General features: G+C 33.1%; 1 protein-coding gene across 1 annotated transcript; it reads right to left on the bottom strand.

Annotated features, from left to right (window-relative positions):
• Nucleotides 1–2,243: 2,243 nt before the first annotated feature.
• On the bottom strand, nucleotides 2,244–17,225 carry LOC132749178 (ubiquitin-like domain-containing CTD phosphatase 1). The gene is made up of 9 exons (XM_060738887.1): nucleotides 17,037–17,225; nucleotides 14,331–14,422; nucleotides 13,669–13,754; nucleotides 13,016–13,131; nucleotides 11,846–11,944; nucleotides 7,298–7,434; nucleotides 6,673–6,786; nucleotides 5,762–5,889; nucleotides 2,244–3,575 (listed from the first exon to the last, which is right to left on the bottom strand). Exons 1-9 carry the CDS (start codon nucleotides 17,194–17,196, stop codon nucleotides 3,476–3,478), a joined length of 1,032 nt encoding a protein of 343 aa, XP_060594870.1. The 5' UTR covers nucleotides 17,197–17,225; the 3' UTR covers nucleotides 2,244–3,475.
• Between the last annotated feature and the right edge of the window lie 301 nt (nucleotides 17,226–17,526).

The raw sequence follows: 17,526 nt of genomic DNA, 5'->3' as shown, positions 1-17,526 counted from the left end.
TATTGGAATGGAGCATAAACCTTTGATTTGCAGTGATATTTCTAGTAGTTGTGTTACTATATAAAACTATAAATATTAGATATATAAAGATTTATGTTGTTGGTTGTCAATTACTCCAATTTTGAGGTGAACTTTTATATGAACAAAACATGTATTTAAATCATGTTTTAATATACATACAGTCAAACGTGTAAAGCGTCCACGCAAGGGAAACGCCATAAATGGTCGCTTAATAAAACGGTCTCTTATGACAAAGCATGATAAAAAAGTCAAAATTATACATGACATCTTTCTTTTGCGGTCAGAATGTTTTTCAACTTCATTTATATAAATGTTTAATAATTAGAACGCTCCGATAATCTAATTAGATGCTAATATAAAAAATAAATTTCTGATATTTATTGACAAAACAGTTTTGATCCATTACGTATATGTTTGACATTTTTCCAGAATTTTTAAACTTCTCCCTTGCTTTTCTTTGTCTCAAACACGAAAGTCAAAAACCTGAATAAGTGAAGTAAATTTTCCATTTGAAATGAACAAACTACATCAAATAGTAACGATTGATTTATTTGATATTAATAGAATTATATTTATACACATTTATATATTGTGTTTTGAATGTTGACACTTGTGACATCACAAGGCGTGGTTCTCTAAAAACACAAACACTTGACTCGTTTAATGAAAAGATTGATCTCAATTTGCTGGTTAATTATATATAATTAGTGGACACTGGTTGCGTTGAGCAATCAAAGCACAGAAGGCGCTGAATTTGTTTGGGTCTCAGAATGTCAGAAAGGAGATTATAAAACAATTTGTTTTTGTATAGTGCCACCAATGCTTTCCAGCGTTTTAATTGTAGATTGGCTATAAGACTAATTGGAACACTGATATTCAATCCAATGTTTATTTGACTTAAACAATTTGAAAAAAAAGAGTTGCCTTAACCAGGCTTTGAACTCCAGACCACTCGCTTCCTAAGCGAGCGCGCAAACCCCTCGGCCACGGCGAATTTATATGTGAACGGCCTGAAGAAAACCATATCATTCTAAATTAGAGTTTGTAACGACGCTTACTGTTGTTTAACACTTGTGTGTAAATAATCATGGCGCTTACTATAAGCATGTATATCTCTAAAGAATAAAACAATATTAGAAATCTCCGACCATTCGGGAATTATTTGCTTAAAAATTAATGCGCCTGTCATGTGACCATATTTACGCAGTGATCTCCCCTGAATTTTCGGCGTTAGTGTTACATATAAAGGGAAGTAACCGCTTCAAAAAAGCGGACTACTTTCAGCATTTGCAATTAACAGCATTAGAGTCTGAAATTTCGCTACCATTATTTGTTTGGTCTGACGACCCAAACAAATAAAAATCGCTTAATACATTAAAGAGATAGAGAAAATGATCAGGGGGAATTTAAAGTGGTCGCATAAGACAAGTCGCTAAATACACAAGGTCGCATGGGCGAGTTAGACTGTTTAAAGAAACCTATGACCGCAAGGGCAGGACCAATTTTGACACTAGGGGAAAATTTTAACAACTTTGGTGGAGGACCTATAGATGATATCATATACCAAATATCAAAGCTCTAAGTCTTGTACCTCCATACAAGATTTTTAAGATTTTACTATACATGTATATAGTGAAAATCAATGACCCCTAGGGCGGGCCAATTTTGACCCCAGGGCTATAATTTGAACACTCTTGGTAGAGGTCTACTACACAATGTCTAATGCAAAATATCTATGCTCTGAGCATTGTGTGTCTTTACAAGAATATTTTTTAAATTCATTCTTACAATTCTTTTTTGCTGTCATGGCAACCAGATTTCTGCATGGAATCAAATTCTTTGAACAACTTTGGAAGCCTAACAATCCTGCCAAGTTTGGTTGAAATTGGACTAGTGGTTTTTCACAAGAGATTTTTTAAGTTCACTTTATAATCTATATAACATACACAGAGGTGAAACGCTATATGCATCTGCATCACAGATACTGTTGCGGTAGCACAAAAAGAAATCCTGATTTTCAAAGGAAATGCTAGCTGACCCAAGTCTTCTATTGCTTAAAAACAGAATAGCTGGTTAACAATAAACAATTGTAATAATCCTTGTAAACATTGACACATTTTATGAATGGATCAACTGCTGAAAACCAAAACACAACATCTGCACCTTCTGTCCTATTCTTAAGGTTTGTTTGCATGAAAAAAGGAATGAGACAACTTTGAAAATTTACAAAATGAATAATTTTATTCTGGTCAAATAATAAAACAGTCATTTATGATGATTTCAGTCAATATCCAAGTCTACCGACCTGGCTAATGGGATACTCACCTCCGTCTTCAGCCTTGGTGACTATCACAATAATCAGGTCAATAGACTTGGATATTAACCTCATCATCATGCAATAATAGTACATTGTATAATATTATCATAAATAAACAAACAATATCACTTAATTGACAACATTCAATCTGAGACAAGGTAACATGATGATGAAGTTTTGTTTGCGCTAAATTCCTAACTTTATACACAATTTTTTAATACAACTTCTCAAAAACATAGCTTACACTACTACAGGGATATTCACATTAATTTTCTTTAATAAATGATATTTCACTAAAAAAGGAAACACATATAACAGATAAAGTTAGATATTCATATAACAGATAAAGTTAGAGATTCTGAGATTAGGGGTCTTGGTTTTGTACCATTTCACTTTGGTGAAATAAAATAAAGGTTCTATGACTACTGGTTTTACAACAAATTAAAGGGACTCCACTGAGGTTTTTGCAGGATATGAAAGGACAGGACTAGAAATATTTTTTCGGAATAAATGTTCTTGTGTTCAAAATTTCAGATCATTTGCACAGAGTGATTATTCTAATTGTGAAAAAAATGACCCAAAACTGAAAAGTGTTGCAACGCTTTTCCCTCAAAACGGACTCAGAATAACACAAAACTATGATTTTCAATTAATTTCTGAACATCATTCTTATCTATGTTTTTTTTATCTTTCTCCTTTAAGAGTCCCAGCTCATCTGTGTAAGAAATTCAATTTTTATGTACCTCAGCTGAGTTCCTTTAAAGCAAAAACATGCATTCAAAATTGTCATGTCCATTTGGGTTTTCACTGGCACACTTCATTTCCCTGTATATTTCTGCATGTTTCATAATGAACCAAAATCAATGATGAAGTGGTCATTATGATATCTTCAGCTAAATATTTCCATGGGAAATATTGATTCAAACACAGGATTTGGTGGCACACCACTAAATCTTATTTAAATCCAGAGTGAAAACGTGTTACATTTCACATCGCTTCACATGTACACGCCACAAGTTGTCAACTTTTCTCCATTCACTTGAAGCAGCAGAAAAAGCTTCCTCTAAATTCATGAATGGCAGAAAATTACATGAACAACTCGACAGTGACTGGCCCTAGCTTGTCTTTTTTGTAGCATCAACTTTTTGATGGGTCACCAGAACCTTTGTCCACACCTTTTGAAGAGACCTCGCCCTCTGATATATTCGAGTCTGCATGCTTTCTCTTTGGTCTATATCTGTAAAGAAGATGATTTTTGCATACACTTTTTATCCCGATACAAATATTTCATGTAAACAACAGCAAATATCAGATAAAACTAAACTTATAGTAAATAATTACAGTGGTAGGAGAGATGAATCTTGCATACAAAAGCGTAATTGACCAGGAATTTTCCATTTTTATTTGTTAAGTGTTATTCCATGATAAAGAGTTAATAGCCATTTAAACAAAACATTGTTTCAAATGAATACCTTCAGCTTAAAATAAAATATTGTTTGTCTCCCCTCCTGCTACTGACCATTTTACTGACCATTTTATGAGATATGAACTTGCACCTTTTTTTAAAACTTTCACGAAGTGACATGTTGATTGCTTTGGTGAATCGTTTGGCAATAATGACCTGAGACATTTGAATAATTTGACAATGATCATTTCACAATGACCTTTTGTTGGTAATTGTTGGATTCCAAAGTATATCATACCAATTTTAAAGTATGGCATAACGGTAAACATGGTTTATGTATAATATAAAGTTAACTATTTTTTTAAGGAAAAGACACAAGAAATTGAAGAAATGATTCATCCATTATTGCTGCATATCAATAAAAAACAAGATTGCATTTGAGAAAAATGCTATGCCACTGCATTAATACAACACTAAATAGTAGTGTAGGAACAGATTTTTTTTGTTTCTATACAACTGAAGATTGTCATAATGCATAGATCCCTGACCTATCTAATTCTTATTATCAGATTAGTGGTTAAATCTTTTGTTAATCCAATAAAAGATCAGAGTAGGAATATATCAATGCACTTGAGTCGCCTAAATTTCATGACTGCATCAAAGGACAACATGTAATACACTTTGTCAAAATCTAGGTCAGCTGATATCAAAGTTCACTTTTAATTTTGACACTATAGGCAAAATTTGAACAACTTTGGTAGAGTACCTATAGATGATATAATTTTACAAATATTAAAGCTCTAAGCCTTGTACCTTCAGACAATTAGATTTTTTAAATTTTTTACTATATGTATATATTGAAAATCAATGACCCCGGGGTGGGGGCAATTTTGATCCCAGGGCTATTATTTGAACAATCTTGCTAGAGGTTCACTTCACAATGTTTCATGCAAAATATCTAACCTCTAGCATTTGTCAATTGCTAGAAGAAATTTTTTTAAAGTTTTTACTATAAGTTTTTACTATGTAAATATGAGGAAAATCAATGACCTCCGGGGCGGGGCCGATTTTGACCCCAGGGCTATAATTTGAACAATCTGGGTAGAGGTCTAGCAGACAATGCCTTATTCAAAATATCTAAGCTCTAGGCCTTTGGGTCTTTACAAAAAGGTATTTTAAGTTTTTACTATATGTACATATAGTGAAAATCAATGACCCCTGAGGCGGGGCTGATTTTGACCCCAGGGCTATAATTTGAACAATCTTGGTAAGGGTCTACCAGACAATGCCTTATGCAAAATATCTAAGCTCTAGGCCTATGGGTCTTTACAAGAAGGTATTTTAAGTTTTTACTTTGTGTACATATAGTGTAAATCAATGACTCCCGGGGCAGGGCCGATTTTGACCCCAGGGCTATAATTTGAACAATCTTGGTAGAGGCTACCAGACAATGTCTTATGCAAAATATCTAAGCTCTAGGCCTTTTGGGTGTTAACAAGAAGATTTTTTTAATTTATTCTTATAATTCCTTTTGGTTGCCATGGCAACCAGATTTCTGCATGGAATTAAATTCTTTGAACAACTTTGGAAGCCCTCCACCCAAGGATCAATCCTGCCAAGTTTGGTTGAAATTGGACTAGTGGTTTTTCACAAGAAGATTTTTTAAGTTCACTATATAATCTATATAACACACACACAAACTAACAAACAAACAAACAAACACACACACAGGTGAATCGCTATATGCCACCGCATCGCAGGCATAATCAAAGAAATCTGAAAAAGAAAGTTTTGTCGACGATTTCAAATTGCAACTTCGTGACTGCTATACTATCATACTTACATTACACCAAACAATATAGGAAAGCCTTACTTTTCTTCGCATGAAATTTGACAGTCAGGTGTAGTTTTTTATTAATAGCATAGCGGTCGGGTAAAGTTTTTCATTAAAAGCATAGCATTTAATCTAAGAAAGAGTGTTAATCACATGTGAATAATACATGTATTCAGTAACTCACTTTTCCCATTTTCTATGATTGAGCACTGTAAAATTATCTAAGGCAGCTATATCTTTCAGGTATTTTGCCAGTTTTAACAATTCTCTATCTTTCTCTCTGTTAAAATGAGCTTGTCTAAATGGACGAATCTGGAAAAAAAAATATTTATATACATCATACATGTATATTTTTTACAAATATATTCTTACTTTCTTTTTTAGAAACTATATTAAAGAGAAGGAATATTTCAAAATTAAATTAATTTCTTTATTAAACTTTTTTCCATGCAGAAACTAAGGACATATCCTTGCCGATTTTGCGATTCTGTAAAAGTTGTAATGCATGGATGGCATATATTTTAATGTGACATCATTTGCTTTATACAAACATAGTGTGAAGACATGTTAATTTTAGATTGTTAAAAATTGAGTGTGCTGAGTATTTCAAAAGACAATATGTGTATGGTTCGTGTAAGAAGACAAAATGTGTATGTCTATTCCAAGAAGCTGGCTTGACATTAAAAGGAGTATTATTTACAGGGATGATACTTTGAAAAGGAGAAAAATTAACTTATGTCAGATAACGTTTTTAAAGAGTGTAAGCCACATTACGTCACCAGGTAGTCTTATAATTTGTTTTGTCTAATAAAATTAAATGATGTCATGCTGTTAAACACCAGGGAATTTTTTTTCTCCAGAAGTCTGTTGAGTATTTTGTATTTAAATGCTGTTGTCCATGACCAATTGGGACAGCAGTCATATCCGTCATAATATATTAGTGTAGGTTCATTACTGAATTTATTGATCTCTTTGAATAAAATAATATGCTCGTCAGAGGCTCGCATAATATAATTTTATTCAACTACATTTAGTTCAATAAATCCTGTATTGAACTTGCACACATTCAATATTCTCTATATATATCATGGTCACCTTCAAACCAGTTTGTGGATTCATGATGAAATTTCTTCTGATGTCATCAAACATGATAGTATTGTGTGGACCCCATTGTGGATATTTTCCCCATATAACACCTAGAGGCTTTACCTGAAAACAATATAAATATGCTTTGAGAAAATATAAAAGTTATATATAGTTTGTGTTGAAATCAATAAGCTTTTAAACACACTTCAAAATCAGTTCCTGGAACCACTGAACTTGCTCCAAATTCAAAGCTGGGAAAATCTGTTACAGTTAAGTTAAGCAGGTTATTTTTAAAGGTTAATTAAGTATGCTTGAAAAGCATGATTCATCTAGTATTCTCTTTTTTCATTTATATATATATATGTATTAGTTATAAAGATTTCTGACAGATTATATGGCTCTATATTAATGGTTGACTAAGCTGCTAGATGAGGCTTATTTCGCAAATAACTGTTATATAGGGCCATATAACCTGTCAGTTATAATACAGAAACTTTCTTATTAGAGAAAAAATAAATCTAAAAATTGGCAGTAAATGTGTATATAATTTATATAAACATAACGATTATCCAATGAAAAGCAAGGTTACAATATGCAGTATTATAAATGTATCTACAAAATTAACACGACCTACATCAATAACTCCATATTTTGGTGAATGAACACTTATCATAGCCCCACTGTCAATCATGAAACAGATTTTATATTCTGTATGTGAAGTCACCCCTAGCTCTTTCATCTTTACTTCAATCCATTTCATACCTGTAGCAGCTGAAAATAGAATACATTTCACTACAAGATTATTCTTCCCTTGACATATAAGAAACAAAAATTCAATATTTTATGAAGACATATTAATTTGCATTGTTCTAACCAGAATTTCATGGGTTTCTTCATGTTTATTAGCCACAGTTTACCTTGCTGCAGACATTTTGTTAACCTGGCATTTTTTTTAAAGCTTTTGCATGTGAAGTTTCTGAAGAGTTCTTAAGTATTAACCATATATATATAAGAAAAACCCCATGACCCCCAGAGCATGGCCAATTTTGACACTTCGGCTATAAATTGAACAACCTTGGTAGGGAACCACTAGACAACATTTCATGCCAAATATCTATGCTGTAGCTCTTACTGATTTTGAGATTTCTTATTTTAAGTATATATACGGCAAACCCCTGGAGCAAGGCCAATTTTGACCCTAGGTCTATAGTTTGAACAAACTTTGGTAAAATCCAAACTAGACAAAGCAACATATCAAATATATTTTATAGCATTGAAGAAGATTTGTTTTTTTTTCCTTCCTGTTTGCCATGGAAACCAGAGTTTTGCAAGAATGGAATTATTTGCACAATTTTAAAAACTACATGCTAGAAACAATCCTGCTTAGTTTAAGCAACATTGGCCAAATGGTTTAGGAGATGTTTTTGAAACAAAAGTTGACAATGCATAGCGGGCCACGGACACAGCCCAGTCACAAAAAAATCCCCAAATACTGTTTTAACTGATCATTTGAAAAAATCAAACCCAACATTTTCTGAGATGCTGGTTCATAATATATCTATACTTTATCTTAATTAATAGAATTGAAAATATGAAAATAAAAATCTGTCAAAGACAGAAAAGGTCAGGTTGCATTTGTATACCAAATATCATGAGGCTGTGAAGTTAAACAAGAGGGCCATGATGGCCCTGAAGTCGCTCACCTGTACATAGGCCCCCGGAGCGGGGCCAGTTTAAAGCCCGGGGCTTTTATTTGAACAAACTTGGTGGACAACCATTAAAAGATGTTTCATGCTAAACATCTAAGGTCTAGCTCGTTGGGATTTTTATAAGAAGATTTTTTAAAGTTTTTTCTTTACACATACAGTCTAACCCCGTTTATTCGAAGTGCCTGGGACTGAATATTTACTTCGAATAATCGATGGGTTCGAATAATCGAAATCGGAATATTGTGATAGACGAAAACTACTCCACTTTGACCAATCACTGCAAAACTACCGTTTACAACACACTTGCTTCCTGTAATCAATTGAGAAAAATAGATAGTAAAGAAAAGATGCGTAAAAATTATTGTATTGACATTGAAGACATAAATACTTGCATTTTATTCTACATTATGTATCATTTCGTTTCGCGCAAAGCCTTGATAATGGTCGTGTCGTCACTACGGTATTTACAGCTAAACTCTGGTATTTTCGATTAGGATAGATTAAGGCTCTCATGTAGCGTAACAATTAATGAAAAATATGTTTTGGATGTTTTGACAAATTCACATATACGGAATGTATAAAACTTATTGCTGTCATCTTAAACAAAATCGGACACGGTGCATAGCTTTTCATTTTCGTTAATTAAAGTTGATTAAAGAACACACGAAGAGTTATTATCATGATTGTCTAATTACACGCAAGTCGACTGGTCAGAGAGTGGATCTGCGTCAATTAGTCTGGCTTCGAATAATAATTAGGCTGGCTTCGAATAATAGGTGTGAAATTCTTTCGTAATTGTATAATCGGAACCGAAATTTTACTTCGAAAAATAGGAGGTATTCGGATAATGCATTTCGAATAATACGCTCGTATTTATATTGTTTTATATAGAGATAAAAACGGGACCGGGGATCTACTTCGGATAATGCCGGGTATTCGAATAAAGGGTTGTCGAATAACCGGGGTCGGACTGTATAGTTAAAAACAATGACACACCTGGGGCAGGGCCAGTTTTGACGCCAGGGCTTTTATTTGAACAATCTTTGTAGACACTTACTAGAAAATGTTTCATGCTTAATATCTAAACTCTAGCTACTCGGGTTTTTTCAAAGAAGATTTTTAAGTTTTTGCTATACTCGTATCAGGAAAATCAATGTCCCCCAGTGCGGGGCCAATTTTGACCCCAGGGCTTTTATTTGAACAAACTTTGAAGACACTCACTAGAAGATGCTTCGTGCTTAATATCTAAACTCTAGCTATTTGAGTTTTTTTAAAGAAGATTTTTCAATTTTTGCTATAGTTTTACACATATAGGGAAAATGAATGACCTCCGGGGCGGGGCAAATTTTGACCCCAGGGCTTTTATTTGAACAAACTTGGTAGACACCCATTAGAAGATGTTTCATGCTTAATATCTAAACTCTAGCTCTTTGGGTTATTTAAAAGAAGATTTTTAAAGTTTTTACTATATGTATATATGTAAAATCAATGACCCCCTGGGGTGGGGCCAACTTTGACCACAGGGCTTTTATTTGAACAAACTTGGTAGACATCCATTAGAAGATGTTTCATGCTAAATATCTTAGCTCTAGCTCTTTTGGTTCTTTAAAAGAAGATTTTTTAAGTTTTTACTATATGCATATAGGGAAAATCAATGACCCCCTGGGGCCGGGCCAATTTTGACCCCAGGGCTTTTATTTGAACAAACTTGGTAGACACCCATTAGAAGATGTTTCATGCTAAATATCTTAGCTCTAGCTCTTTGGGTTCTTTAAAAGAAGATTTTTTAAGTTTTTACTATATGCATATAGGGAAAATCAATGACCCCCTGGGGCCGGGCCAATTTTGACCCCAGGGCTTTTATTTGAACAAACTTGGTAGACACCCATTAGAAGATGTTTCATGCTAAATATCTTAGCTCTAGCTCTTTGGGTTCTTTAAAAGAAGATTTTTTAAGTTTTTACTATATGCATATAGGGAAAATCAATGACCCCCTGGGGCCAGGCCAATTTTGACCCCAGGGCTTTTATTTGAACAAACTTGGTAGACATCCATTAGATGATGTTTCATGCTAAATATCTTAGCTCTAGCTCTTTTGGTTCTTTAAACAAAGATTTTTTAAGTTTTTACTATATGCAAATAGGGAAAATCAATGACCCCCTGGGGCGGGCCAATTTTGAACCCAGGGCTTTTATTTCAACAAACTTGGTAGACACCCATTAGAAGATGTGTCATGCTAAATATCTTAGCTCTAGCTCTTTGGGATCTTTAAAAGAAGATTTTTTAAGTTTTTACTATATGCATATAGAGAAAATCAATGACCCCCTGGGGCGGGGCCAATTTTGACCCAAGGGCTTTTATTTGAACAAACTTGGTAGACACTCACCAGAAGATGTTTCATGCCAAAAATCTAAGCTCTAGCTCTTTGGGTTTTTTAGAAGAAGATATTTTAAGTTTTTTCTTTTGGTTGCCATGGCAACCAGAGTTATGCATGGAATTAAATTCTTTGAACAATTTTCAAAGGTGACCACCAAAGGAACATTCCTGTGAAGTTTGGATGAAATTGGCTTAGTGGTTTATGAGGAGATGTCATTTAAAGTAAAAGTTTACGGACGACGGACGAAAAGCGATCACAAAAGCTCACACTGTCACTTTGTGACAGGTGAGCTAAAAAATTTCTACTACTTACCATTAAATTTAGGTAAGTCTGTAAACAGGAAATGGATGAGCGACAGACTTGAAATTGAATCCCACAGTATCATACATGTGAACTTTTTTTTGATGATCAAGTGGGAGATTTTTCTTCAAAAAGAGGGAGATTTTAGAATTTGCAATAAACAAAGAAGGAAGTTCTGACATCAAAAATAGGGAGATTTCTTTTATTTGTGAAAATACCCCTTATTTTAAGAAAAATCTCTGAACATTTGGCTGCAGAAAGTGGGAGTCTCCACCTAAAAGTGGGAGAGTTCACATGTATGCAGTATGGGACCATGTGTTTATGCTGTATAACAAATATTAAGAGGCTCTGATGAGTAGTTGCTGAGAAAAATGTTACGAAAATTGCCTACCATTGACCATTAATGTTGAAAATTTAATTTAAGTTGGTAAACAGGCAGTGGATAAGCGACAGAGCTGAAATCTTTTCCCACAGTGTGGGACCACATGTTAATGCTGTATGCTTAATATCAAGAGGCTGTGATAAGTAGTTGCTGAGAAAACTGTTATGAAAATTTCCTGCAGTTGACCATTCATGTCGAAATTTAAGTCGGTTAACAGGAAGTGGATGAGACCTGACACTGAATCTGACTATATGGAACCACTTGTTAATGCTGTATACCAAATTTCAAGAGGGTGTGATAAATAGTTGCTCTGAGAAATGTGACGAAAAAGTTTTCCCCGCTTGTCAGCTGACCAACATTCACCATACTATAACCCATGTTTGCACCTGTGCAACCCGGCCAATAAAAACTTACACCAAATAACGATATCATAGTCATCATATGCCGATGTGAGAAACTCATGCAGGAATGGTCGAATCAACTCGTTAGCAGTCTCTGCCACAGATCTGTGATCTAGAAAATAAAATGTTATACAAGCAAATATGAAAACAATTTTATTAAAGTTTAAAGTTAACAATTGTTGACTGCACAGGTCCATTTGAATGAAATTTCTATATTCCTTATTACTGGTCCTCTAATATCGTGTTAGATTTCAACATCTTCACTGAAAAGGGTTTTAATTCAGACTAAATATGGCCTAGGATATAGCTTTACTCACAATGTGAAAAAGTGGAGATTTTACTCTAATTGTATATTTCACCAAGGCTTTGCTGTTTCTAAGGTCCAACCCTAAAATAAATTTCATCCTATTATGAAAAGTCTCCTGCCCAAATGCAAACAAAATACCAGTTATTTTTCAGTAACTAAAATAATATTTCATCAAGTTCACACACTTTATCTCAAGGGCAACTGGAGTAGAAGTGTTTTTAACTGCTAGCATAAGTTCTGTTCAGACAGTATTGTGTTTTATCACTAGGACTGTATTACATGTGTTCTCAATTCAGGTAAACTGTGTTACAGTGAATATATCTCACAGAAAAAGAAAACACTTTTATTTACGGTAATGAATTTTAATGACGGCCAAAAGGCTCGCATTTTGTCTTTTTATTTTGGGAATATCGAATTGAAAAATCACTTGTTTAACATAACACCTGTCAACACAGGTTTGAGTCCCTGTCAGGCTGCACATTTTCTTCACCCTGTGACATTTGGCGCCCAACAATTAACCGTGACCAAATATATTTAAGAATTTAATTCACATTGCTCTGTAACCCTGAGAACTTCAAGGATAATTTCAATATTGTGGGAGAGTATGTCAAGGTTAAGAACTGTTCACTATATAGCGGAGATATGTACACGGCCGGATAGCTTAGTCTGCAGAGCCGCGGAACGGTATTTCAGGTTCGAGTCCCAGTCAGGTTGCACATGTTCCTCGACCTGTGACATGACTTTATTTCTACAGACAGCTCTTTATTCAAGGTTGACCTTGTAGTTTTCACATGGATTAAAGTTTAAATGAATTTCAATGTCAAAACAGAGCTTAATAAGTATATTTTCTGATAAAAAATACAAAATAATACTGACCAAATAATGTGTAGTCTATATCAAGAACAAGAAGTTTCTTTCCATCTCTTGGTTCAGTAATAATGTCTATTTTATAGTCTTTTACTCTTTTTTCTATCTTCTGTAAGAATTCCTCTCTGAAATACAACAACATTTAATTGCTGTTTTTATTTTACAATACTTATGTTTTAACTTTTAAGTGTATAGGCCACAGTACTGCAAGAAATGAAATGACTGAATTTTAATTCATGTTTGGAAGCTAAGTTTCAAGTTTGCTTTTAACCAGAGTAAACCTGTAGTAAGCAGTCTAAATGATGCAAACATGCTGTCTAAAACCTTCTTCCTTTCATTGATTAATGTAGAATAATTTAAATATAATACAGAACCAAACAAAATGAAAATCTGACCCAAAACAATGATTTAACTTTCATCAGGCCATTTTGGTTTCAAAATTGGCCCCATTTACAAAATCAACAAGTATCTTTTAACACTTTCATGACTAAAAAAATGTTTTGGTTCGAATCTTTTTTTATTTCTGTCACATTATATTTTTTAAAATTTGGCAATGTCAGAATTTTAAAAGTTTCACAAGGCAAAGGACGCAATTCCCATTTACAATAGACTATAAAAATCAATGCAAAACATTATATGTTTATATAAACATAAAAGATTACCTATTTTCTATAGCAATTTCATCTTCTTCAATATCAAAATCATTTACAACCTCGGGTAAGTCTGGTGGAGGCTCAACAATCTTAGTCTGTAAAATGATAAAAAAACATTTGAGCCGCGTCACTACAAAACCAACATAGTGCATTTGCGATCAGCATGGATCCAGACCAGACTGCGCATCCGTGCAGTCAGATAAGCGAACAGCATTGATCCTGATCAGACTGCGCGGATGCGCAGGCTGGTCTGGATCCATGCTGGTCGCAAACGCACTATGTTGGTTTTGTCTTGACGTGGCTCAAATACATTTACATGATTAATTTATTCCATCATGATTCCTGATAAAGAGTGTAACTCCATGTGTGCTTGTTTACCTTACTTCAATAATTCAATAACAATTTCATAGGGACAAACAAATCAATCAAAGATGATAAGAAAAATGTAAAATTGTTGAACATATCTTTATCTAATTAAAAACTCCTATATCATTCAGAAATGTACTTGTCATATGTATACACAAATTTTTGGAAAACTCAGCTGAAGTATTTACTAGTACATTTTAGTTTTATATTAATATATTTCCAGAAAATTGACAGCTGTGAGATGGAAAAATAAATGCATCTCAATAAGACTCTTAAAGAAAAACAAAACTTTTGTAACAACTTACTATTTCCTCTTCTCGAGTACCCATCATCATGATTTTGGTTCCTGGTTTAAGTTTAAGATCGCCAAGGACAACTGAGTCATCAGCTACTTTCCCTATTAATAAAGCAAAACTCTGTAGATAAAAAGTATTCTCAGATATAAGGAAATACACCCAGATACAAAAATTAACTACATGTATCATATTGTCATTGGCATACATTTGTATTGGAGCTAATTTGTTAGGGTATTATCTTCAACTTTAAAAAGGCAGACATACCAGAGATAATTGTAAAGATATCAAACGAATGTCATGTGTTATTTTGGTTTATAAGATTCATAACAGGTCTGATCTACAACTTAAATACTGCAACAGGTAAAAACAAATTTTTAAAAGCTGCATATATGCCTACAGTATGGAAGCCAGAGGCAGAACATTGCTTTTCCAAGTTCATTATTCTGTATTTTTCAAAAATTTGGAATCAATCTGTAAAGCGCTTTACTTAGCCTGTATGGCGGATAGGCAAAAATAGATTTTTCTTCGTATTTTATCTTAAATTGATTATTATATTGTTTCAGAGTTTTTGTTAATGATTGAGCATGAAATTGAAAGAAAATTTTATAAAATTTTTGATTGAAGCTTGAAAGGCAAGACAATAGACATTTTTTAATTTGTGAGCAATAACTTTATATAAGACATCAGGCTTCACCATCATAAACTAAGACAAGTCTGTAACGTCTGATATATTGTAGGGCTGTCATTGATGGAAAATTTTGTATTGATATATCGAGAGACATATTATTAATGATATATTGACTTTGACAGTAAATACAATGAAAAACATTTAAATATGTGTTATAAATTCGGATCATGGTGTTATGCATGCTTGTATTAGACATTGTAAATACTACAAACTAATAGGGGTGTAACAATACAGCAAAAACCGTATTGCAATATATTGCCATTTTGCTGACGCGTATTGCAATATATTGCAATACGTATTGTCGTGTATATGTTTTGATGTAAAGATGGAGTAACATTTATATATAATTATTATATGTATATATTTTTAGTAGAAACTTAATAAAAATGTAAGGAATAAAAAGAAAGTAAAGTGTCACACAATTTGATAAACAAACCTAGTCACATCTGGGCCGCTTATGTAAAATATGCGGCCGCTTATTGACTTTTAAGTGTACTAGTTGTCGGATACTTTTATCTTACGTTGGCGCCAACAAAATTCGCCAATTAAAGATTTTATGTGAAATTTGTACAAAATACATTGAAATTTATTGAAAATTATGATTTTTTATAAAATACCGGTTTTCCAAAAATCGTACCGTGGTACGAAATTTATTTTTTCATATTGCAATATATCGGTATACCGGTAAACCGTTACACCCTTACAAACTAACAGAGTTTTTTTTGTTATTTCTGTCACTAACATTTGAATTCAGGTTAGCCAAGAAAACTGGAAAAAAGTGACTCTTCATAGGCAAAATAGAGAGGTATATTCACTAACAGAAATAAATTTTAGCTTGTATCAATATCTGAAAGTGTTCATCGATGATGTATCGGATGATGAATATCAATGATATTGTATCAATATTGTGATATTCAATGACAGCCCTAATATATTGGAATTGAAACAAACTAGCTTAAGGTCTTCAGCGTACCCGTTTATATACTATGACATGACGTGAAAGATGAAGACAACCCCGTAGGGAAAGTCCACCAATAATTGTGCCAGGAATCTGACACGCTTGTATTCATTCATCGAACATGCCATGAAGTAAAGTAAAGCATACCTTGATAAAACTATATATAATCTGTTGATAAGCCAAGGATGGACAAATTAAAATCTTATTACAAACATAAACTACCTAGTAGTTTCCGACAGGTAAAAATTTCGGCACTTGGCAGCCATATAATATTGCCAAAATGTTTGACCATGTGATTACGAGATTGACCTTATCGAACCCATGTGCTTCCAATATCTTTATAAATTACTTTTTTTAAAGATATTGAAAAATGTGATTTACTGACTTGTATTCAATAAAATCTTATTCAAGTACTAAAAAATTAATCAAAATAAATAAAAACATTATCTTGAGTAAAAATATCGAAATTATGTCAACAAAGATGTTCTAAATATAGTACACGACTATTCTAATTGGTTCCCGCGAATGACATAATACGAGATCTCGAGTGGCACCTAAATGTCATGGCTGACTGTAGCCGGCGTAATTGATGTTTTACAGTTAAATAGGCAATTTTAATGACAGTATTAATATTTTGATACTTTAATTCAGGTATAGAACGATATTAAAATAATTGTTTTATCGTAAAATGCACAAGAATTGATTGGGTCAAGGGTATTTGCAAGTGAAAAATAAGGTTAAATCAACTTATGTTAGTCTGGTTAGTTTCGTAACGGGTCTAATTCAAAACTTTAATGCCGCATCAGATGAAAAACAAAAATGTTAAATAGCGGCTTATAAAGTTTTGGATGCCAAAAACTAGAAACAAACATGAATTTTTTTCAGTCAGAACACACTGAACTACAGTACATTTAGTTTTCTAATACGATCAATCTCTTTCAAGTAACATGAGTTGAATAGAGTGACTCATAAATTTCAGTTTGTGGATATCCAATATCCGAAAATGAAATTATCCGGATGTTGGTGCACTACAGTTTCATAATAGCAAAATTTCAACGCATATATTTACCTTTAAACTTCAACCCGAGGAGTTTCTGACGTTCTGGAAGTACCCCTGTTTCCTTGTGTATCATTATCTTCATATCTGAGACTGTTTGTTGCGCTGTCAATGCAGTAATCATATATTCTTTGCCACTCCATTTCACACAAAATTCAAGCACGTCTGCCATTGTGCAACTGTAATATCTGCACACTGTGAGGATTAATGATTTAGGTATCTTTTTTTATGAAACAATGTGGCATTATAACCTTTCAAAAATCCTTATAACTAACTTAAAAGATATAGCTTGTGAATACTTTGAAAATGCAGCTATATGTTATTGAAATCTACCACTGTAACTTCAGTGGACGTCTATCAAAATGCTTATTTAACACACGGATTTATGCTTGTCTAGAATGATCTGAAAATATATTTAATACACTTAATAGTAGAATATTTACTATATTTATACTAATATACAGGTAATCAAATAAAAAATGTACAAATCATTTGGAAATAA

This window comes from Ruditapes philippinarum, unplaced genomic scaffold (assembly GCF_026571515.1).
Source record: "Ruditapes philippinarum isolate M1 unplaced genomic scaffold, ASM2657151v2 ctg15041_1_1_1_1, whole genome shotgun sequence".
NCBI lineage: Eukaryota > Metazoa > Mollusca > Bivalvia > Venerida > Veneridae > Ruditapes > Ruditapes philippinarum.
Note: the sequence above shows the minus strand (reverse complement) of the source record. Positions and strands in the feature narration are given on the sequence as shown.